Source organism: Lepisosteus oculatus, chromosome 29 (genome assembly GCF_040954835.1).
Source record: "Lepisosteus oculatus isolate fLepOcu1 chromosome 29, fLepOcu1.hap2, whole genome shotgun sequence".
NCBI lineage: Eukaryota > Metazoa > Chordata > Actinopteri > Semionotiformes > Lepisosteidae > Lepisosteus > Lepisosteus oculatus.
The window spans coordinates 6,760,657-6,783,176 of record NC_090724.1 but is presented as its reverse complement, the minus strand read 5'-3'; the positions used below and the strand labels follow the sequence as shown (position 1 = coordinate 6,783,176).

Sequence of the window (22,520 nt, the reverse complement as noted above, 5' to 3'; positions counted from 1 at the left end):
TTGCTCTCTAGGAAGGAGCAGGGCCTAACACACGTCTTGAGGGGTTTTCCACTTTCAAATCCTCACGGATTGTCTATCTTAGCGTATTCAAGAAAGAACTAGGGCCATGGCATTCTAGTCAGAAACAAAATGCACGGATTTAATTCCTTTTGGCTAGAGATTCGATTTGTTTTTATTGGAAGAAGTGGGTTACAACAACATGAGCGAGCGGAGGAGACACTATACTCGAGTGGGGAATTAGCTCAAATGGTAGAGCGCTCGCTTAGCATGCGAGAGGTAGCGGGATCGATGCCCGCATTCTCCAAAGGTTGTTTTTTCCTTATTTATAATATTCGCGTAAATATTTACAGTAAAATTACAAAACTTTTTTTTTATTGTGGTTTTTAAAATGATATTCCCTTCACGCCTGCCCACTGTTGTTTGGATTGTATGTAGGCTTCTTGGCAAACTGTGACGAGTACTGACCATATGCCGTGAACGGCGCCTGTGCATGAAGAAACCGGAGTTACAGCGCCCCCTCTTGGTGAGTCGAAAAAAAGCACGTCGTTTACCTTAGTTGAAGTTAGAAAATACAGTAGCTGCCACCAGCATGCGTAGGCTGCAAAGGAACAGGTAAGGATTTATTCCGTGCTGAAAGGAAAACAAAAGAGAACCTTTCAGTTCTAAAAAAAGCTCCACAGCCGAAAAGTTGTGTTGTGCTGCGAAAAGTTGTGTCTCGTTCCTTAGTGATGGTAGTAGTTACGTAGTACAGTATGTAACAGTTCATGACTTACTCCCAGTGACATTTTTAAATTTGTGCTGTAAAACAATCTTGATGTTTTACAGCACAGTTCTCCCCGATTCTGCTGCGTAGTCAGTTTACAGGGTATCTCTGTGTTTATTTTTGCATGCAAAATCATTTGTATTTGAATTGAGCCCCGTTGGCCAGGAGAGACATGGGGATCTGGTCACAAACACCTCAGTCCAGGTCTCCTGTGTTTGATAAACACACCACGCCGGTGGGCCGCACGCCTGGGACTGACCCTTTGGGTTCAGAGTTCACTGTTTAATTCTCTGACAGCCCTGGGAGACACGCTGGCCTGAACTTTGCCCTCTGCCCCTGGTGCTCGCTGAAACACGGCCAGGGCCGTGTGTTTGTTCAGTGAAACTGGGAGCCGCGGTCAGGAATGGGCTCCATGTGCCCGATCAGTTGTCTCCTCAGCTCTGTGAAGAAATACCGTCTGACACCACACTGCACACGTTTCACACTCACAGTCGGACTGCTTTGTGGATGAGTGGTTCAGTTGACATCACAAACAGCGGAGGTGGGAGTTGTGAGCTGGGAAGAAACCAATATTCACACAGGGCTGTAGTTTTCAGTCAGTTGCTATTCATATCTGAATCAGTGTAGCAGTCCCTGCCTAGGAGCAGGTGGTAATTATCCATTGGATTTTCACTGTAATAGGTAAAAAGGGATTTCTCAAAGAATTTTCCAAATTCACCAAGCTTATTTACCAGTTGTTAAAGGAATGTACAAATCTCTAGCACAACCTTTATGCATTTTGTCATCCATTCGTGAACATCTTTATCCAGAGCCAGAACCTATCATAACATGCACCACCATGGACAGGACACCAGTCCATTGCAGGGCAGACCCACACACTCACACCATGGCCAATTTTCCCACAAGCCAGTTAACCCACCAGTATGTCTTTGGACTGTGGAAGGAAACATACAGACTTCACACAAATAGCTACTAGTAATAGCACTCCAGGAATTTAACCGAGGGCTCCACCACTCAGAGTAAACAATGCTAACCACTGTACCACTGTGCTGTCTTGCAATAATCTAATATACACACAGCCATTTTGATGAGTATTGACCTCATCAAAATGGCTGTGTTGCTTTCTCCAGCTTCCCACAATCCTCTGCAAAGACCCATGTTTATCTGGGCCTCCTGATCCTGGATGAACATAGATTTCCATGTCGTTTCCACTTGGGTGTTCTGGTGCACATTTCAGGGTTTTTATTATGCAGGAATGCACTAGGTTGATGTTGTCGGTGATGTTGTTGAGGAGCTTGAATATTTCAATCAGGCTCCTCATAGTTTGCTCAGGACTAAAAAAGGCTCTTGCTTCTTACCATTACTACTTGATAATAAAGTAATAGTGAACCCTACTTTAACTTCCCTCAGCCTGTTAGTGTGGGTTTCACTATTACTATTTTGGTTGACATTTATCCAAAGAAACCTATGTGTCCATTTATACAGATGAGTATTTTACTGGTGCAGTGACTCATGTGGACTTTGGAAGCCTGTACCTTGCAGATGATATCTGCTTATCTTCTTCATTGGCCATGCAAATTGTTGGCAACTCCTCTGCGTGTTTTAATTTCTTGGTTTAAAGTCCATTCTGTTTCCTTTAAACACATATTAGGTGTGACCTACCCTCTGGTCCAGAGAGGTGTTGCAAAAGTCCAACAACGCTTGCAACAAACCGAAAACTTTTAATGTTAGCCAAAGAGCAAAATGGCAGCCATGCTGAATGATGTTGTGTGATAGATACAGCTGTGTTCAGAGTGCTGTGTTCAGGACCTAATGGGTTAAAACTAAACAAGGTGGCAGCAGTGTCAGTTGTATATTGCTTTTTCAGGACAATGTTATTAAATCTGGTCCTGGTGCTGGGCTTTCCAAGCCTGGACATAAATTGATACATTCGCTCCGTAGGTCATGCAGTCCTGAGTGAATAGACCGCCTTTATAGAGTCATAGTTGCTGCACTGGACAGAAGCAAGCCTCTTTTTTTTTTTTTGACAAAACCAGCAGACAAATCCTAATCGGCACACCCCACAAATGTGTGGCTGAACAGGAAGTAGAGCTCGCTTAGGAAGGTTCACATTTTCTCCTGGCTACACACACCATCCCTTCAGCATTCCAGTGATTTGAAACCTTAATCGCCTAGGCTGAAAATGTCATATATATAGAGATATCTTATATAAAACACCTGTGGTGGATTATCATGGGAGGCAATATGAACAGAGAGCAAACAGTTTTTAAAACCTATCATAAGCTCCCCATTGTGACTGCCAGCATGGCTTTGAATGCTTCTACTGACTTGTCAGCTGTACTGGCGCCAGGCCCCTGCAACTTGTACAATTAGCAATTTCACTGTGGCTTAAAAAAAAAACAGGTGATTTGGCATCTTATCCAAATACTTTGTTCCATTAAGGGCGGCAAATGCCTGGCGTAGCACTGAGGATGTGGCCCAGAGACAGGAGCACTAGCCCGTTATAGCGTGTACACAGGAGTGCTAGTTCCTCCATTCTGGATCTTTTAATGGCATTCCGGATCTTTTTTACTGAAGAACATAGCTGAAGACCCATTTTGTGAGGCAAGGCATTGATTTTTCAGTTGCAGTCACAGAAGACAAACAGAAAACGTCTCTCTGCACTGATGTCTTCACTCATTGTTTCATTGTTATAGGCTGTAGGCAGACTATAGGCTGCCTACAGCCTATAGTCTGGGGGGGGGGACCTACTTCTGGTAGGATCATGCTGGAGGGGGGCTCAAGACTTCTTTTTCGCCAGGCTTGAGATGTGTTTGTGATGAGCGATGACTGGCCATACGGTCAACGTCCGCGTCCTGCCACGCTCTCGGTGAGTGAGGGAACGCCGTTTACATTGCAGTGTGCCGTTAGCACAGATCGTAGCACGCAGCTGCAGCCTGTACTGACTGCGGCCTAGCCTGCAAGCCTGTCACAGCCCGACAAACAGCCACTCTGCTCTTACAGAGAGCGTGCTTGGAGAGAAAGGTTTAGAATCGAGGGGCTGGGTTGATTCTCTCTCTTCTACATTCCAAATTATGGGCAAATGTAAATAGATCGACTAAAATATATCATAACTGATGCACCACAAATGGAGTTTATAACAAAAGTTCAGGAGGTATGACAACAACCAAGCTCAGACTCAGCGGTCAGTAATTAGCAATCGCTCCTGACAATCCATTCCTCTCCCAAGCGCTATCAATACCTACGAGATCCCTATCTCTCTCTCTTGCCCGTCTCTTGCATCCTACCTCCACCCCATCATACCTAGACAGAGGACAGCCATCAGATCTTGAGCCTTTTACCTTTTTACTTTGTATTTTCCTCTTCTCTCTGCCCACCTGGTCACCTGTGTCTGTACAATACTGTCCAACGCTATACAAATCTGTGAAGTGCTCTACGGCCAACTGTTATGGAAGGAGTTATGCAATAATAATCAAGATTGGTTGACAGCCTCTAGTTATTTGATTCACAGTGAAAAACGTTCTGAAAAAAAAAAACTATATAAGCAAGTTGACCTTCATTACTCCAACTGCAGTTTGTTGAAAGCAGAGGGTTCACTAGGGCAGTTGCATACAGGTGAAGATGACATCATTCTAGGAGACAAACACACGCCCAAGCTGGATAACTCATATCATAGCAAGCAAAGTGCAGTTTCAGCAGTGTTTCACTTATTATTGACCTACTAATGTATTGGTTTTTGAAAGACCAAGTGACCCAAAGTGAACCAAGACAAACGGTCAAGCGTAGCGGAGAGAAATTCGTCATGTCAGGTGGCGTCACTATATCCATAACTTTAACGGCTTTTTAGCTGAATAGCATCATTAGAAAACTGAAAGAAGACTTCACACAGCACTATGGAAACTGAAACTTTATGAAACTTCAATGAGAAAGGAGGCAGACAGACATCAATACGTGCACTTTTTTTTAACTAACTTGTCTGATTGCTTAACATAGAGAGTTAAAATCTCAGAAACCCAAAAAGTGACCTTTTCTAATTGCTTAAAAATGCTTCACTGCGAGCTCCTGTTCGAGGGAGTTTTTGTTTTGCCAAGGTCCAGACTCAACACCTCTCTTTTTGTTTTTTTGTCCTGGGGGCAGCAGCCTGAACAGGACTGTTGTCCAGTATCATCATCATCATCCTCATCACAAATCCTTACTGGTTGAATAGGAGCTGTTCCTTCCCTTCTGTGGCAGGAAGACTCCTGGTACTTTTATGAACCCTGTGATCAGAATTCTAGAATGCTGCAGCGGTCTTAATCGCGTTGCTCTTTTGTTTTCCCCCCAGGAGGAGAGTTATTGCATCAATCTCAGTTTCACAGTCCAGAGCTGAGTCATTGCATCAGCACGGGTTCAAAGCTCAGGAGGCAGAATGAGCCATGTCATTCCGTATTACTTCACTTACACAATGACGAGGGGGAGGTGAAAGCGCTAGCTGCAATTCAGGCTTCTCAGCGCAGCGAGAGCGAGCTGCGAGCTCATTCAGAAAGTCCGGGGGAGCTGTATTGTTGCATTAATTGAGTTCCAAGGTCAGGGGTAGCAAAGCTTTATTAGTCCAGGAGTCTCACATGCCAAAATGTGATTGTGGCACAAATTGAGTTGCTCAGTCCAGTGGGGTGTTCGAGTCACATGAGCGTCCTTTCACAGTCTCTGGGGGTCAGTGGAGTTATTCTCACTCAGTATGACACAGCGGTCTCAGCAGTGCTGGGGGGTGGGGGGGGGCTGTGTCGTTGGCGGTCCAGTATCACAGTGGGCAGCTGGCAAGGTCTTAATTCTGCTTCTTCTCCTGGTTGGTCTGCCCCTGGGGCACATTCTTCATGAAGAACTCGGGGTGCCGGTGGCAGCGCCAAGCCAGCAGCTGGGGCCCCAGAGCAAACAGCAGGTTGAGCAGCAGCACAGGCCACCATGTGTCCTCTGGGACCCGGTACGTGAAGGGGGTTCTGGGATGCAGAGACGCGCCAATATGGGACCACTGGGCCTGGGAGAGAGAAGGGTGGAGGTGGAAGAAAGGGGACATGCTGTCAAGTAGCCATATTATTAACACCACTCACTGGGGTCTATTGCCGTTGTAGCAGTTTAATTATGGAAGCTTCTCCTTATTCCACAGTAAAACTTTGATGCATCACAAGAAGACAGAAAACAGCAAGGGGTATTGAAATAATACAGAAAATGGTAAGACTGGGAGACATGTGCCTGCCCAGGCAAATTCAATCAATTTGATAGGCAACTGCTTTTTGCTTATTGTAAGGCTAATGAGTAATCCAGATTAGTTACTTTACACTCTTGCAAAATACAGTTATAAGGGGCTGTACTTCCGATATGTGCTGTTTATACTCTGATGTGAAGGCAGTCCAAAGGCAGTGTCGCATTCCCCTTGGCTGCAGCTGTTCTTAGTATCAGCAGCACTATTGCACGCAAAAAGGAAGGGAGGACTCGTTACTGTCCTTTCCGAGACACTGATGAGGAACGCAGGCTTCCTCGATGGCTCAGCCCCCATGCTGAGTGGGACGGGGCAGAAGACACCGTGTTTAAGCACTGTGTTGATATCAAAGGCCTGTTTGATATGGGCAGCCCCATTCCCGAGGCGTGGAAAATAATGAAAGCTGGGGCATAGGATCTTACGCTAAGATCTGAAAAGCCACAGCGGGTTTGATATCTTCTAATGAAGGACAGAGGGAGCACAGGCATACTGACGTTTGTGTGCTGTTAATGCAAATGGCACTGAGTCCTGCACCAGGAGAAACACAGGCATTAACACGTTTGCCTTGTTCTCTAACTAGATGAATGAGTTGAGAAGTTCAAAGAGTCCATTTCTGTGCCAGGGAGAGCCCAAGTCAAGGCTGCCAAAAAGCCTTTATAATAGAGACTCTTATTAGATAGCAGAATGCATTCTCCATTATAGAGTAGTTAGGCTGTGGCCTCAATAATGGCCTTAGGAAGAAATGAGTTGTGTGGGTGTTGTGGTTTATCTTATTACAAGCAGCTTGACTCTGAGTCTCATTTAAATAATGCAGGATGTGGAAGCTGCACAACTGATCGGTCTGTACCTGAGCTACTCCTCCTGCAAAGAACAGTGTCCAGTCCAGCATCCAGGTGCAGCCAGGTTTCACCAGCCCGTAGGTGAACACAGCAAGCATTGGCAGGCCGTAGAACAGGTACAACAGCATCTGCAAAACATAATGGGAGCTCCTTTTGGACATGGTGTACAGGTGCGTATTTGAAATACAGGTACAAACACTCCTATATTAATATTAATATAACATTAATATACAGCACAGGTGGCAAAGCAGCTATGAAGAAGTCCTGGGCATGCATCCTGTTGAATGCACAGAGCTAAAAGGATCTATTTACTAGCAAAAATACTGTACTACACTAGAAATGATCATGGGGGTGCTACAAAATACACTTTTCTCCTAAATGGAAATAAAGTACATAACATGACAGACGAGTATAGTCAGACATTTTCATTTAAAGTGGAGAAGTGTAACAAAAATTATAAGCATTTATTATTCCAAAGTTCCAGGATAAATCTTTTGTTTTGTAGTTTCCTACAGATCACAGAGCTCATTAAAGTGTCCTTGCGGTGGTGTTGCGCAGCTCTGACTTACAGCGCGGGATCAACTGTCTCCTTTTGTTAATCGGCATCAATAATTAAGAAGGGTCAGCGGGCAGAGAAGCAGAATCCAGAAAGCGTGTCCTCTACAAAACACGCCAGCACCTGACCCCCCCAGCCCTGCGTCTTGCTGATTGAGATCCCATTACTCATGGCAAGGATTAGCTTATCAACTGCTCGCTGGTTCATTCCTTGCTGATCGATGGCGCTCCATGCTGCCAGGAAGCCAGCCATAACAAGGACTTTTGATAACCTATCGACTCAGCCAGCAAGACAAAACACTAAAACAAAACGCAAGGCCCTGCATAAAATAAAGACAGGGCAGCTCGTGCCGTCAGCCAGATCACACTGAGCCGCAGAAAGACGGGTGGCGCCCATCACCGTCACACTGGGCTCTCCTTTAACTTTTCCTCGTTCAGCAGAGGCAGCGTTGAGCACGCGAGCAGACAGGCCAGGAGTCTGGCCACGTTGTTTAGGTGCGGCTTGCTGGCTCACTCTCACCGCTGGGAGCTGGGGACCCCGTTCCCTTGTGCGATATGGGAGTCGTCTCAGTGAGCCGGGACGCAAAGAACCCATTGGCGATTCCAAATTGGGTGCTTACGAACCAACCTCCATATGTTGGTGCCATGGTGCCATTGTCCCAGCAGCCATATCGCCCTGCAACTCACAAATGGCAGCCCCACTGAAGCTCAGCAGCTGTGAGCCTGGTCAGTACCTGGATAGGAGACCTCCTGGGAAAGCTAAGGTTGCTGCTGGAAGAGGTATTAGAGGGGCCAGTAGGGGGCGCTCTCACCCTGCAGTCTGTAGGGACCTAATGCCCCAGTATAGTGACGGGGACACAGTACTGTAAAAAGGCGCCGTCCTTCAGATGAGACGTAAAACCGAGGTCCTGACTCTCTGTGGTCATTAAAAATCCCAGGGCTTTCTCGAAAAGAGCAGGGGTGTTTCCCCTGTGTCCTGGCCAAATTTCCCCCTGGCCTTTACCAATCATGGCCTCCTAATAATCCCCATCTCTGAACTGGCTTCATCACTCTGCTCTCCTCCCCACTGAGAGCTGGTGTGTGGGGAGCAGACTGGTGCATCATCCAGGTGGGGCTGCACACTGGTGGTGGTGGAGGGGATCCCCATGACCTGTACAGCACTTTGAGTGGAGTGTCCAGAAAAGCACTATATACAGTAAGTTTAAGCAATTATTATATAGCCCAAGAAAGGGTTGAAAATCATGTGGAGCCCAAAGCTAAGGATTTGCCTGATGCTGTTTCCCAGCCTCCCTGTATTTTGTACCAGCCTGGCTGCTACATTTTAGGAGCAGCTGCTGCTCACGGTGAGGAACTGGAGGAATGGATGAGGAATGGAAGTCTCTTTTCGCGAATTCAAGGTTAACAGGCTCACACTCACCAGAACCTTGGGGAAGACCACTGGATCCTTCAGGTAAGGCTCATACTGATAGATGTAGGTAAAACAGAAGTCCAGGGGACATTCAAGAACAACCTGCGAGACAGAAAGAGAGAAAATAAGAAAGCGAGGGCTACAGACAAATCAATATTCTGCTTCTCTCAGGGTTACATGCATTCAGAAAGTGTCAAGGTAACATCTCAGATTTAACTGGAATTGTGCCCCAGTCTCTTCAGGTTAGACAACAGGGTGTACTCGGAAACAGTGAATTTCTGTTCATGTGAGGAGGCAGGCAGATGGGCACATGGTGCCATGGACTTACAAAGCCCCTGAAGATGGCGATGACCATGGCCCACAGGAGGAAGAGCAGCAGTATCATGTCCAGGGGGCGGTGGAGAAGCCCTTTTCTCTGTTCTGCTGCAATCTGAGAGAGAAACAGAGTCAACATGTCGCTGGCCAAGCTCCATGGGGGTCCAGTGGGACTGGAGGCTGGAGGTCAAAATCATGTTGCTCAGCAGCCTAAACATTTTGCGTTTTCTAGTTTGGCTACCTTTTCCTATGGCATGAACTGACGGTAACAAAGCAATAGATATTTTTAGAATACCAGCTTTTGTTCTATTTGGAGGTAGTGTCTGTTTTTCTATTTAACTACTGTACGATCACCAAAGTTGTTTTTTTATGAGCAAAACAGATTAATACAAAATGCAGAAAGTTCAAAGTGGAAGAAGATCAAATCATAAAACAACAGCACTTTCTCTCACTTTAACTTTAAATTAGGCCCTAGTCCCTTTTAATGCCTCAAGGCTGTCCTATGATCAGCCTTTTCACTCATTGCCCAACCAATGAGAATGATGTGTACTCACTGACTGACTCGCCCAACCAATGAGAATGCTGCATATTTGCTGAGTGACTCATTGTCTACCCAATGAGGAAAATGCATTCACCTGGCCTACCACCCAATTAAACGGCCCAAAGAAACCAGCCCTTCAACTAAAATAAAGTAAATTCAAGCTTGTGGCAGTTTCTTCCTGCTGCATCCCACTAGTCCTTTATCAACGAAGACTGCACTCAAACAGACTCTTGAGTTCTCCACTACTTCTTTGCCTTAGGAAAGAAGATGGGAATCTAATCGCAGTGATTTACCGTATCTGCTGGGATAATGGGCAGCTCCCTGGGCCGGTGGAACAGTGTGATCGCCGCCCACATGGGCACAAGCACGTAGGGCACATTGAGCAGGAAGGCCGGACGAATTTCAGAACCGTATTTCCCTGGGGGAAGAGATGGAGAAGGTTAGTCACACTGGAGAGTCGGACTGGACGCTACTGACCCTGTGTGTCATTCAGAGTTTGATCGGATTATTTTTCCTTGATCCTGCGGCTGCCTGCCCAAGATCGGGGGCGCTGTGTTTTCCTTACCAAGGACGATTCCTGGCACGAAGACGATCATGTTGACGAGGAGGGAGCCTATCCAGAACAGCCCCACGCCGCGGTACGGCTGCCTGTGGGGCAACAGTCACAGAGTCACTTCAGTGAACTGTCACACACGTTGTCCTGGGTTAGACAGCTGCCCTTGTTAGCTCAAAGGCAGCCCTCGTTCTGTGTGTGTGACAAACGCTTTCACGCCACTTTCTTCACCAGCAGTAAAAAACATCGCGCATCCACTTTCTAACTGCTTCTTCCAATACAGGGTCATGAGGGAGCTGGAGCCTATCCCAGCATGCAATGGGCACAAGGCAGGGTACCTCTGGGTCGGGACACCAGTCCATCGCAGGGCACACACACACGCACACACGGACCAATTTTCCCAGAAGCCAATTATCCCACCAGTATAGCTTTGGACTGTGGGAGGAAACTGAAGCACCCAGAAGAAACCCACACGAACACAGGAGAAAAAATACAAACTCCACGTAGACAGCACCCTAGGTCTGGAATTGAACCCCGTGCCCCAGCGCTGTCCATTAATAAATGTCATGCACTTTTTTTTCTTAGAAAAATGTCAAAAGTAGATCAGAATGCAGCTCAGAATGCAGATCAGGACATTCAGTCCTGTGTTTGTGCTTTCACCATGGTAATTAAATCTGTAAATATTAATGAAACAGGTTAGGTTTAGGTTAGGTTACGAGGCCTGGAAAAGGTATTTCTGTTTAGATTGTGAAATCGCCAATCATTTTTCTTTTCATTCCCCTCCAAATTGGAATCGGCAGCCGTGTGCGACTGCTTTGAAGTGTCACTTGGGAGAGAACGAGACACCTGGCCATACTCCTCCAACCTGATCCGCTGCTGAGCCAGATGCCATTTGACACACCGCAAGCCCCACGGCGCCTGACAGGAGAGGCAGCGCTAGTTAGAGGAGTGGTCTCATTCACGCCCCTGCTGGCCTTCCGGTGTCGCTGTTTGCCAGGATACCAAAGGGATTGCGGTAAGCAAGGGGTGGAGCCTCTCCTCTAGCTGTAACTCAGCTAGTTTTACAGAGACAAAGCGCTCTGCAGATAACACATTGTTCTAACTTTCTAGCCTTGTGTACCTACTTGTTCGCCACTCTCCTCACCATGACGAGGTAGAGGAAGTAATGCACTGTGCCGTCCCAGTAGCACATCATTATCCCAAAGGCTGTGCGCAGATAGGGCTCCCCCTGCCAACAGAGCACACAACACAACACATTGCTGGGAGCTGCAGTACCGGCGGATCAGCAGTCTGTGAGTGGCACTGGCGATGAGGTTCCCTGATGTGCAAAGGTACGGATTCTGGACTCTGCACTGCGCTGGGCCGGTAGAAGAATAGGTATATGTTAAGAACAATAAGAACAAGCATTTTTTTTAGATAAAATAAGCCACGACATACAAATTTGCATTGGTCATATTTTTGATGTGCTCAAGAAAAATGTCCATATGAAATAATTCTCAGTTGCATGGAGAGCAGAATGCTTGTGTATATATATATGACCTGTACCTTTAGTCCTACAAAGAGAAACCTGTACACAGTGTTTATGTATAAGAGCATGTGGAGATAATACTGGTCAACAGGGGTAAGTAGTGACCCTAGGTGTGGAACTGACCTCCTTCATGTAGAACTCCATGAACCCAGACACATAGCCGTCCTCTTCTGCAGCGATAATGAGATCAATGACGCAGGTGAAGGAAAACACTGCAAACACTAAGAGAGGAACACAAGGCATTAGGATGTTTCTTATCCCTACTGATCATCAGGTCAATGCAGCAGAATCTAGCATCCTATTTCAGTTTAGTCTATAAAACATTTTTGGCTCATTGCAGTGAACCTCCATCTAAACATCCAGTACACATTGGTTATGCAGATTTCCTAGCCAAGTGGAGGAATGCTTCTGCTCCTTATTTCTTGTGAGGCATCTTGTCTCATGAAAAGTCTTTGGCACATGGTGTAAGCGAGGGCTGCTGGGAAATCCCGAGATATTTATCGATTCCAGGGCCTGAGGAAGGAAAGGCAGTACATTCAGTCTTGTGTTTGTGCTTTCACCATGGTAATTAAATCTGTAAATATTAATGAAACATAGACCTCTTCCGCGCTCTTGACATATGTAGCATATATTAAGAAAAAGAAAAGATTCTCTAAGGATCAGGAGTGTTAGAGAATGTGGCACAGATGGTGTTTGATTGCTGTGAGCTCCTGTATGTAATCATCCGTCTGCAGACGCAGCATGGAGAATTTTGTTTTCTAAGCTGCTGAAACCTGCACGACTGTGGCAAGCAACGAGTTAACACCCTGGAACCACAACCCCCCCGACACATACACACTCCCCCCCCACCTTGTCTGTATATAAACTTTTGCTTCTAACCAGTTATTGATCTCTCTGCTGTGGAAAAAGATAATGATGTCTGCAAGCTGTCAGGTTTGAAGGAGATTTATATGGGGGGCTGCGGGCTGAGTTTTCCTAATGCCTGCCGCTCGGACCTCAGGTTAAAAGCGCTGCTGTGCTGAAAGGGCACTTTCAGTCGGAAAGTCGGAAAACATCCTCGTGTCGCAGGGCAGGAGCTGGGGGAAAGAAATGAAGGGAGGAAGAGAGACAAAGCCACTCGAAGACGGAGATAGATTGGCATAAATGCTGCAATGTCTTCTGCCTCCAACTGGTTTCTGTGCTGCCATTTTAAAGGTACAGCTTCCAGTCTCGCCAGCTCTCCTCGGCTTCTCTGTGATCCCAGAGCAGCCTGTTTGCACCACTGATCTGGCCCATTTTTATTCCACTTCACTGGTGTTTGCCTAACTAAGTACTCCCTTTGTAACATGGCGTAAGATTCTTATTAATGCTCTGTGTGTGCCGAGGGTCAGTGAATGTGAAGGGAGGGTAATTCTAAAGGCAGAACACGGCTCTGAAGCTCACTGGTGAAGTTGCAGAAATGCAAGCCAGTTTGCTGCACTGCATAAGGGCTTTGAGAAACTTGAAAATCATTTTGCACTATCCTGGTGGATAAGCAGCAAAAAGCAGAGAATTGCCATTGTAGGAGAAGAAAGAATAACTTGATCTACTGTTTATACACTATATCCCTAAGGTATATTTTAATCATGTGTAGTCTAGACCGCACACAGTGTAGAAACAGTTCAGCAAACCCCTTTTTCCAGAGTTTCAGAGGAAGGGAAGGAAAAGGCAAAGGAAAGCTTCTGTCAGACAGATATGTGGAAGCATAATGATTGAGCTGCTCTCCAGGATAGCAATGTTAATCCGGCACAGAGCTCAGTTAAGCTTCAGGTAGATGGTGGGGACAGGGGTTACAGTTTATGAAGTTATGGCTTCGGTGACCTTCAGTTCTGGCCTGCAAAATGGTGATGAGTTTGTGCCAATGGGAAGATCAGATTGGCTATAGCAAGATTTCTTTTTTTAAGGAAGGATGTTAAACCCAGAATTCTGTTTCCTCGAAACACTGCAGAGTAGCTTTTTCAGTGTGTGACCACTCCTGCCACACAAAATGAAAAGAAAAGAACTTAAAATGAACGAAAGCTTTACTGCGAGGAGCGTGGCCAAACCTGAAATTGATTTCGCCCTTCATTAAGAGGAAGAAGCACAGGTTTGTGTGGAGAAGGGGGTCAGTCTTAAACGTCAAAAAGCAGGGAGCACTTCATCAGTAGAACTTGACATACAGCAAGACCACATGACTGATGAATTTACACTCTCCCCTGATTGGCCGAAGGCAAAATGTTGCCGGAAACAATTTCTCAAAAACAGAAAACAATTCTACACCTTGCATCTGGAAACGCAACCAGCATTCAGGATGCCTGAATCATGTTTTCGGAGTTTGCAATGAAATCACACCATCCCAGTGAATTTATAGACTTAATCCGGATTATTGCTCTGAGGAAGCTGAGACAGATGTAGACAGGAAGTAGTGTTAAAGGCTGAGGAACTGTTGCCTGAAATATACATTGCTCAACAGGGTTTTTAGGTTAATAAAAAGACAGGAATATTGACTTAAGAAATGAAAATGACTTAAAATGAATTCTTGTTTCCTTGAGCGACTTTGGTTGTAGAAGAAACAACATCTTTTGCATGAACGAGGTTGGTAGAGAGATGGGTTTTGCAGAGATGGAGGTTCACTGTGCATCGATCCCGGTTAAGAGCTCTCAGGGCTATAATCAGGACTCATTTTCAGCGCAGTGCACTAATGTTCATTGATTGAAAGAAGACAAGCGAAGAAACATTTGTAGCCAGTTGAGCTTTCTTTTAATGTTCCTCCAGTTACTGCTGTGTTCTGATGTAACCCCGTTACCATGGTACCAAACAAGCCAACATTGGGCATATGACAGTACTCACCATAGAAGAGGGGGTCTTTGGGTGAATTATTGCGGACTGAATAGTAAACCAGAACATACAGCATCACCAGGACAGCCGCGCCGATTCCCAGGATGGATACAGGACTGAAAAAAAGACACATCCTCAATTAGCTGCTTCATTTATTGACACAGTTTCTAATTTGTTTTCCCCCTCCTTCCTCCTGCAGAGCTACTGCTTCACGTTTTAGTTCCTCAAGTGGATGAGATTAGATAACCGCTGAATCACAAAATATGCACTGCTGTACAATTAAAATGCAACATCAATAGCGACTGTGGCCACACAGTTATTTATATTTTAAGCATGAGTCAATTTGTTTGATGACTTCAGTCATATGATTTCCCCAGATAATGAAATAGCGAGCCCCAGTTTCTAAGTGTTTGATGTTTCAGATGAGTTAAAGATGACAAAATGAGCTGAACACGAACCTCGGCACACAGATGTTTAAAAAACACGTGTTAAATGACACAGAAACAGCAAAAGATGCAACCGTGCCCTGCTTGAATAAAGATGATTGGAGGTTGCCCATCTGTGATATGAGTTGCATGCAGAACGAGAAGTTCTCTGCAAGGGACCAAGCACTTCCTGGAAGGGAAGCAGGGGGGCGCCACAACAACTCAGGACTGCCACATCTACCGGATCCACCTGCGCAACTGTTTTTGGAGTTAGCTTCCAAATCAGGGTCATGGGAATCAAATGAGCCTCCCCCACTGCTCTGAAGCTGCGTGCGCCACAATTCTGCTTCCCCTCCACATGCTACAGCAGAAAATCAGTTCCAGCCTATTTCACCACAGGATCGGTACTTCTGCACATGTTGGAACTGTCCTGTTGTGTAGCTAGCAAACAACTTCGACATAAAAGGACCCCTTACCCCACATCACATTATATGCGATTGGATGGTAAATTGCTCTAGGAAATAACTTTCTTTTTTGTAATAAAAATAACTAGGAGGGTGGGAGAAGGGGTTTACAAAAGATTGTAATTAGGTCCTAGGCTTAAAATCAAAAATATTTAAACTTCTGGAGAGTCACTCTAAACGTTTTTCAGTGCGGCTTTAGCAACAACGTGCGCTCGAAACGATCTTTCAATTGACAGAAAATAAACGCAGCAGGCAGGAGAGGGAAGATCCGCTGATGCACTTTACAAGGTATGAGAAACACAACAAAAGCACCTCAGTGTTGATGTCAGCTAGATCTTCAAGGTTAAAGAGCCAAGTGCCCAAGATGGCACTCTCTATCTCACTAGCTCGCGGCACTGAAGGATAAATGCATTTTCTGAGCTCAGCTGGTGTCGAGATCCTTGCAGTTTTTTGCAGCTTGTCCTCAATGGGCTGATACCGCCCGGGGCGTCTGTCTCCTCTCATTCGGAAGCCTGAAGGAGGGGAGAGACAGCTGCTTGCTGCCTCTGTGGCGCAGACGGAGCTCTACTGCCTAGTCCTCTGCGCTGGCTTGAGCGGGGCTCATTTACACATCTGTGTCTGTGCTCGGGTCCCACTATGGCTGGTCCATTACCGCGCACTGGGCTGGGGTCAGCCGCTGGCGGCTAGCTGTTTCCATTAGCTTGAAGGCGAGCGTGTGAAGTCAGCCTTGCAGCCCTCTTTCAGAGGAGGTGGAGCCCGCTGGATGGGTTAAAAAGGTGCCACCCCAGGTGCAGATGAGGAAGGTGTTATAAGACGGGATCTGGGAGCTGGGCACAGAGTCCGTGGGCAGGACATGCAATTGTCTAATCCCCCGCCCAAGACAACAGCACTGTGCTTGAGACCGAGATGCGGGAAAGCTTTTAAAATGCACCACAAAATGACAACCGGGCAAAGCTTAACTGCTAGAGCTGTAAAATCCACCGAGAGCGGACAATTAAAATTTGTAGTGCTAAGTGCCAGCAAACTGCCAGAATACAATGCACAACAAAAGTTTGAGCTAGTAACCAAAACACCCTGCTCTCACTGATGGCTATTAAATGTGTTAGCAATGTGCAAATGCTTCAGTTTACTGTGACAAATGAGCTTTTTTACACCAGAAGTGTAAGCTCTACTCAGGCATGACAGTAACTACAGGAATCTGATGTGGATATCGTGAAAAACTATACTGGCATGTACTGATTTTTTTTTACAATACAACAGATTTAAGCATTAACATTCCTGTCTTTTTCAAAGGTCTAAGGAGTGACATTCCCTCCTCCCATTCCCAGCATCCCCCATCCAAGCTCCATGCATAATACAGGGGGCACGTAGGCAAGGAACCTTTGGAAAAGGCAACTCCGGCTCAGTTTCCCTTCCATGCTTCAGGGATGGGCAATGTCGGTGTTCAAGACGGAACAGGGGTTTTGTTGTCTGCCTCTGGCTGCCTTTGATCCTGAAACCAGATTTTGTGCGTGGGTGTATTTCTGTGGGCGGCGCACTAGCGCAGTGGTGAGCATTGCTGCCTCACAGCGCTGGGGCCCTGGGTTCAATTCCTGGGGTGCTGTCTGCGTGGAGTTTGCATGTGCTCCCTAGTTGCTCTGGTTTCCTCCCACGGACCAACAAAATACAGGATTGTTCATTGTCGTCTGGGAAAATGGGCCTGGTGCGAGTGTGTGGGTGTGTTTGTGTTTATGTCTGCCCTGTGATGGACTGGCGTCTCATTCAGGGTGTACCCTGCCTTGTGCCAGTGCTTCCTGGGAGAGAGTCCGGGGAAGATGGTGTGTATTACTGTATGTGTGTGTGTGACAACTGACTATTGCCCAGTGGCTTCAGGTGTTCTGTCCAGGGAAGGAGCTCGATGTTTTGAAATGCACCAAGCTGCTTCGCAGTAACTACAGGAATGCAAGGGTCTGCGGGATAAGCTGATGTTTGGAAAACATCTTCCCTATTGCAAATTACACACCCACTGGGCCACAACTGGGAAAACACTGCCGGCAATAAAGCGAATCAGTAGCGTGCCTTTCCTCGCTCCCTGCGAGCACAAGCCGAAAGCAGCTTTCAGCACAGCGAGAACCAGTTCAGGCCTTTGATTTCATCACGTTTAATCAGCTCTCGAGAAAGGATGGTCGGGCCACTGCCATTCTCCCTGCCTAGCAGAGGAAATACCACGTCTAGCAGGAGTTCTGTACAATTTGGACGACTTATTGCGCTGACAAAACCGTAATTCATTATTTGTTTTGCTCTTGGGATTGAACATTGAAACAATGAAGTGCTTTTTGCGCACAGGGTACTGCCTTTCAGTATTATTAGGAGATATACAAGATTACATGAATGATTGTGCAGGAAAACGCTGCAGATAGCCTACCACTGTAGTACAGGATGTTTATAGCAAGGGAAGAATAATATTATAATTAGTATGTTGTTATAGTAATAGCAATTATTCTAGGAATATTATCATGTAGAATATATAATAATATTGTATATACTGTAATTAGAACAGTATATTGTACTGTATGTACTATAATTTCTACAGAATAATGGACTCGGGTGTGAAGCTGCCCTCAGCATGTGTAGACTGCAAAGGAACAGGCAAAGGTTTACTCTGTGCTGAGAGGAAAAGAAAAGGGACACAACGTTTCGTCTGTAGAGCCTTCTTCGGGTGCATATTATAGATTCTAAAGTCCTGGCCAATTAAAGCCCTCTGTCAGACACTGGGTAATTTCCTCGGAGAGGAAGCAGCCCGTTTTAAGCAGCCTTACGGTATTCCTTATGTTGAGAGATGAAGTGCTAGTGACCCCTGGCGGTCTTAATCCATAATGCCCGTAGATGAACTGCTAGTATAGTAACAGTACTACTAAAATAAATTCAGACTCGAGACTAATCTTTATGCCAGATAAAAGGCAGAACCTAATGATGATCAAATCTTTAACAGGGAATTTCAAACACAGATTATCACTATAATTACGAGCATTCTTTCATCTGATGAGATTTTAAAATTATGTCGCCTAAGCAAACGTCTCTTAAAAATTGGTTTAAATTCACCAAGTTACAACGTACAGTATGCAAACTACCACGTTTATGCAAATATGCACGTAAAAATTAATTCATACAATCTGTAAGGTAAATCTGCGCTGAAACGCTTTCGGTCACTTGCATCGTCACAGCAATTTATTGTACAGATGAAGAATTATTACTATTATACTATGATTTATTCATAATCATTTTTGCTGTATCGCAATGTCTGTTTCTTTGCTTCTCTGCAGTACTTCAATCCACTCTTTGTTAAGTGTGTGGGGGAAAAAAAAGCTGTTTCACGCAGTGTTACCTAAAGGGTAGTATTCCCGAACAGGTTATGTTGCATTACTAAACTCAGCTTCGCACGCAGCAAACAAATCTGAAGATCTGTGGCCCGACTGAAGCGGTGGGCGGTCAGGATTACAACATTACGGTGGGGGAAAAGATGGCGACCAGGGCAATGTTCTGTTCAGAGCGGGTGCGTTGAAACGCACTTAATACAGAGAAAAATTCCCAACTTACTCTTGGAGGGATGGCATGTTGTTCATGGCATAAATGACCCCCAGGGAAGACAGCGAGAGGAGAAAGACGCCGATTTCTGTAGGCAGGTTCATCTTTGCCAAAGCCGCGGCACCTGTGCAAAATCACAGCCGGTTTCTCTTGCCAGTAAAGCGCAGAAGGGGGTCAGGTGCCCGGAGAGCCAGCGACGTCCGTTGACTGTATCCACACAGACACACGAAAACAAATCAGGAAAAGAGCGACGAGTTCACCGACGTTTAAATTAAAAATCGCATTGTGGGGCATGGGAGTTTCACACGCCTCTCCTTCCTCAACTAATAGCCGTGTGTGAGTGACTTGTATTGTAGCTTACACAGAGAGGTTGAGCAACTTTCCAGATGCCGCGTCAGATTCTAACACGGCTTAGCTTTCAAAGTCCACAACCTCGACCATTTCGCGATAGCGCCATGCCTCGGCCCGCTTGTCCGCACAGGTGTGCGACAGGTTACTATCTAGCGCTGACCGTGGGTATTGCAAGATAGGCACGATCACAGAAACGCACCTGGGTCTCCTGTTACAAGAAATGCAGTTGCTACAAGTTACCTAAGGATTAGCCAGCTGCAGTTTACAAACACCCGAGGAGTTAGCAAGACACACAATGGACCCTTTTCATTCTGCTTATATAATTTGGAGTCTTTAATGGCGGGTTTACATAATTCATAGTTCATGTGCCAAAATTAAATTTAAAAAAAAAACTACTCAACAAATGAGTTCACGATTAAGGAGTAGTGGCTTAAGCGGACAAGTCTAATTAGTGGTTATGTGCAAAAATGAACAAGTCTGGTGCACTTATGGTGCTCAGGCTCTGAAAGGGGGAGGATTAATTTACAGGCTCTGGTAACCTGATTCCTGTGGGAGTGGGGCATAACGACTTTGAATAGTTGATGTTCTTATGTGATATTTGGAATGCCGTGCTTATTTGTACTGTTTCTATGTTTTTGTAAGCCAATGACTGTGTAAAACACAACTGCTTGGAAGCAAAGCAAATCTCTGGGAAGCCAGACAAGTTGTTATCGTATCGTAAAATATGTAGGTGACACCGAACCTCTTGTTTAATCGAAAGGCGTTATTAGTAAGCAAAATCATTTCTTTAATGGACAAGTTAGATAAAATTATATCACGGCGCGTCGGTGCACTTTAATAATCTTTATTAGATTTATATCGCAGACAGATTATGCTAGTGTCTAAAATACTTCTAATCTCATTGGTAGCAGTCGATACATCTGTATGTTTTACACATAAATATGAAAAACACACTACGTTGCATTGAACACGTTGGTACGAAAGAACAGTATCTGTTATTGATGATTTATTGATTAATTCGGGCTTTAATCTATTTTAAAGAAAGTATTCAGTTCATTAGAACTATTACAGATGAATACATTTTTAAACTTTGACGTAGCTGTGAACGAAATTAACCTTTTTGATCCATAAAACACATCAAGGTGTGAGCTTGGTATTGGTATGAAAAAGTAGCTCCATTTACTAGTTAAATCCACCAGAGGACGCTCTTTTCCTAGCAATTGCCCTGAGATCAATGGTTCTGGGACGCTCCAACTACAGCATTAATTGGTCCTTAGTTTTTTTTTCCCGGGAGAGTAACGTAATTCCTGATGTAAACGCCTGTAGATTTAGAACAGGTTCTCAACAACGATGTGCAACACGGCGCCATAATTCCTATGAGCTGATTTCTTTTTAGGAATTACGCGCAAGCGACAAAGGCACCCAGCAAACTTGAAGTTGCCCGTTAAAGCTTGGTTACACGGCTGTTTCGTTTTGAGCACAGAAGGACCGTGGGGGTGGTGAAGGTTAAAGTGGGAGTCCCGGGAAGGTTCCAGAATGCAGGATTTTAGTTTTAGGGATTGGATTGGAAAACCTCAGCCGAACTTGGCGTTGTGAGAGCGCAGGGACATCCTCAGCGCCTTATATGTAATGTGTCTGGGCGGCTCTCGCTCGGATGCGTGGAAGTGTCCCGCAGTGTGTGGTGTGAGAGGGACAGGACAGCGGCGTCTTTCACAGTGTCAACCACGGCCAGACAGCTCGTCCCCCCGCCGGGGAATTCCAGAACGCTGGAAAGGGGAAGTCGAGGTGTGCGGTGATGTCACCAGTTAGTCAAAACACGGTTCACTGGAACCAGCGACTGACTTTGGAAGGGGGGGGTTGACTTCATTTAAAATTCAATTTCACACACTACCAACAGGTATGCCTTTGGAGTAGAGGCAGTGTAATATGTGCAATATAAGAAATGGAGTCCAGTCACTTATGGGACAATACAATCTAATGCCGTGTTCATTGAAGCCTGTTAGGGTCACAAGATCCTTCCGTCTCTATGTTGACAAATGAGGAAGGAGATCCAATTTCTATAATCGCTTTATGCTGGGGGGGAGGGGGGGCAGAGTTTAATCAAGCAAAAAATGGTTATGGTACTACACGCTTTGTACTGGTCCACCGCAGGTCTCACACACACATGGACTGTGCAATACATGCAAACTCTACACAGAAGATGCCCCAGGGCCAGGGCCCGAGATGTGTGAGGCAGAAGAGCACGCTGCCAGATTGCAGTGCTTTGAAACTTTGCTTTATTAAGGTGTCCCCACACAACTCGGATGCCGTCCCACGCAGACGATTCATTTCAGATCCTGGCACGGCATGCATCCTGACTGTGAGAAAACGCCGTTTAAAAAACTGATTGGAGAAGGGATTTCCAACCTGTGCAAACCTCAGAAGAACAGCATAAAAACACGGAGAGACCCCCCCACCCATCCCAGTCCCTTTTTCCAACTGGACAGCCTCTCCTCCACTGACCTCTGACCTCCAAACCCACTACTTCGGCCACTTCAATTAGTCATTTCTTCTCTCTCCAGGCCCTCGCAGAAATTCTGCAGAGAACAACAGTTTATTTCCGTCAATGTCCCAGTGCCTTGAGGAACTATAAAACAACTCCAACTCCCACAACAGGACCGAGGTTTGTGTTGTGTTTTTCCACACTAAATTCCCACCATCTATTCTAGGACAGGAAAGAAACAACTGGGGTTTTTTTTTCAGTACTTCAGAGTGGAAAAGAACGCCGTCTGAGGCTCCTTACACGCAACCGCCAGAGTGTTTGTCAAGGTTTCTGCAAAGGCTCAGTCACAGGGCCAGGGCAGAAGGGACTTTCTGCTCATCAGTAAAGCACAATCCCCCCTTTCATCTGAGAATTGCTGACTAAACGTTTCAGGAAGCACGGAATTAAATTCGGTGATAGCCTGGGCTTGCAGAGCACAAGACCAGATGACACTAAATCAGATAAACAAAAGGCGCAAGCTGCCAAATATACAGCACTGGAACTGGATGTGTGGAGAATTTTGCCCTGTGCCACGTCCTCTTAGCTTTCCCGTCTCTGATGTTCTCATTATGAGCTGCTAAAAATCAACAAGGCTTGCCTTGGACTGAAAATGTTGAAAGCC

At 45.7% G+C, this 22,520-nt stretch overlaps 1 protein-coding gene and 1 non-coding gene across 2 annotated transcripts; one reads left to right on the top strand and one right to left on the bottom strand.

Annotated features, from left to right (window-relative positions):
* The first annotated feature begins 231 nt into the window (after positions 1 to 231).
* On the top strand, positions 232 to 304 carry trnaa-agc (transfer RNA alanine (anticodon AGC)). The gene has a single exon. It is a non-coding gene; the product is annotated as a tRNA-Ala (tRNA).
* Positions 305 to 4,655: 4,351 nt separating this feature from the next.
* On the bottom strand, positions 4,656 to 19,532 carry tm6sf2b (transmembrane 6 superfamily member 2b). Its single transcript, XM_006639855.3, has 10 exons — positions 19,039 to 19,532; positions 14,586 to 14,689; positions 11,862 to 11,959; positions 11,335 to 11,438; positions 10,223 to 10,305; positions 9,951 to 10,075; positions 9,130 to 9,231; positions 8,811 to 8,903; positions 6,847 to 6,966; positions 4,656 to 5,777 (listed from the first exon to the last, which is right to left on the bottom strand). Exons 1-10 carry the CDS (start codon positions 19,128 to 19,130, stop codon positions 5,568 to 5,570), a joined length of 1,131 nt encoding a protein of 376 aa, XP_006639918.1. The 5' UTR covers positions 19,131 to 19,532; the 3' UTR covers positions 4,656 to 5,567.
* Positions 19,533 to 22,520: the final 2,988 nt, after the last annotated feature.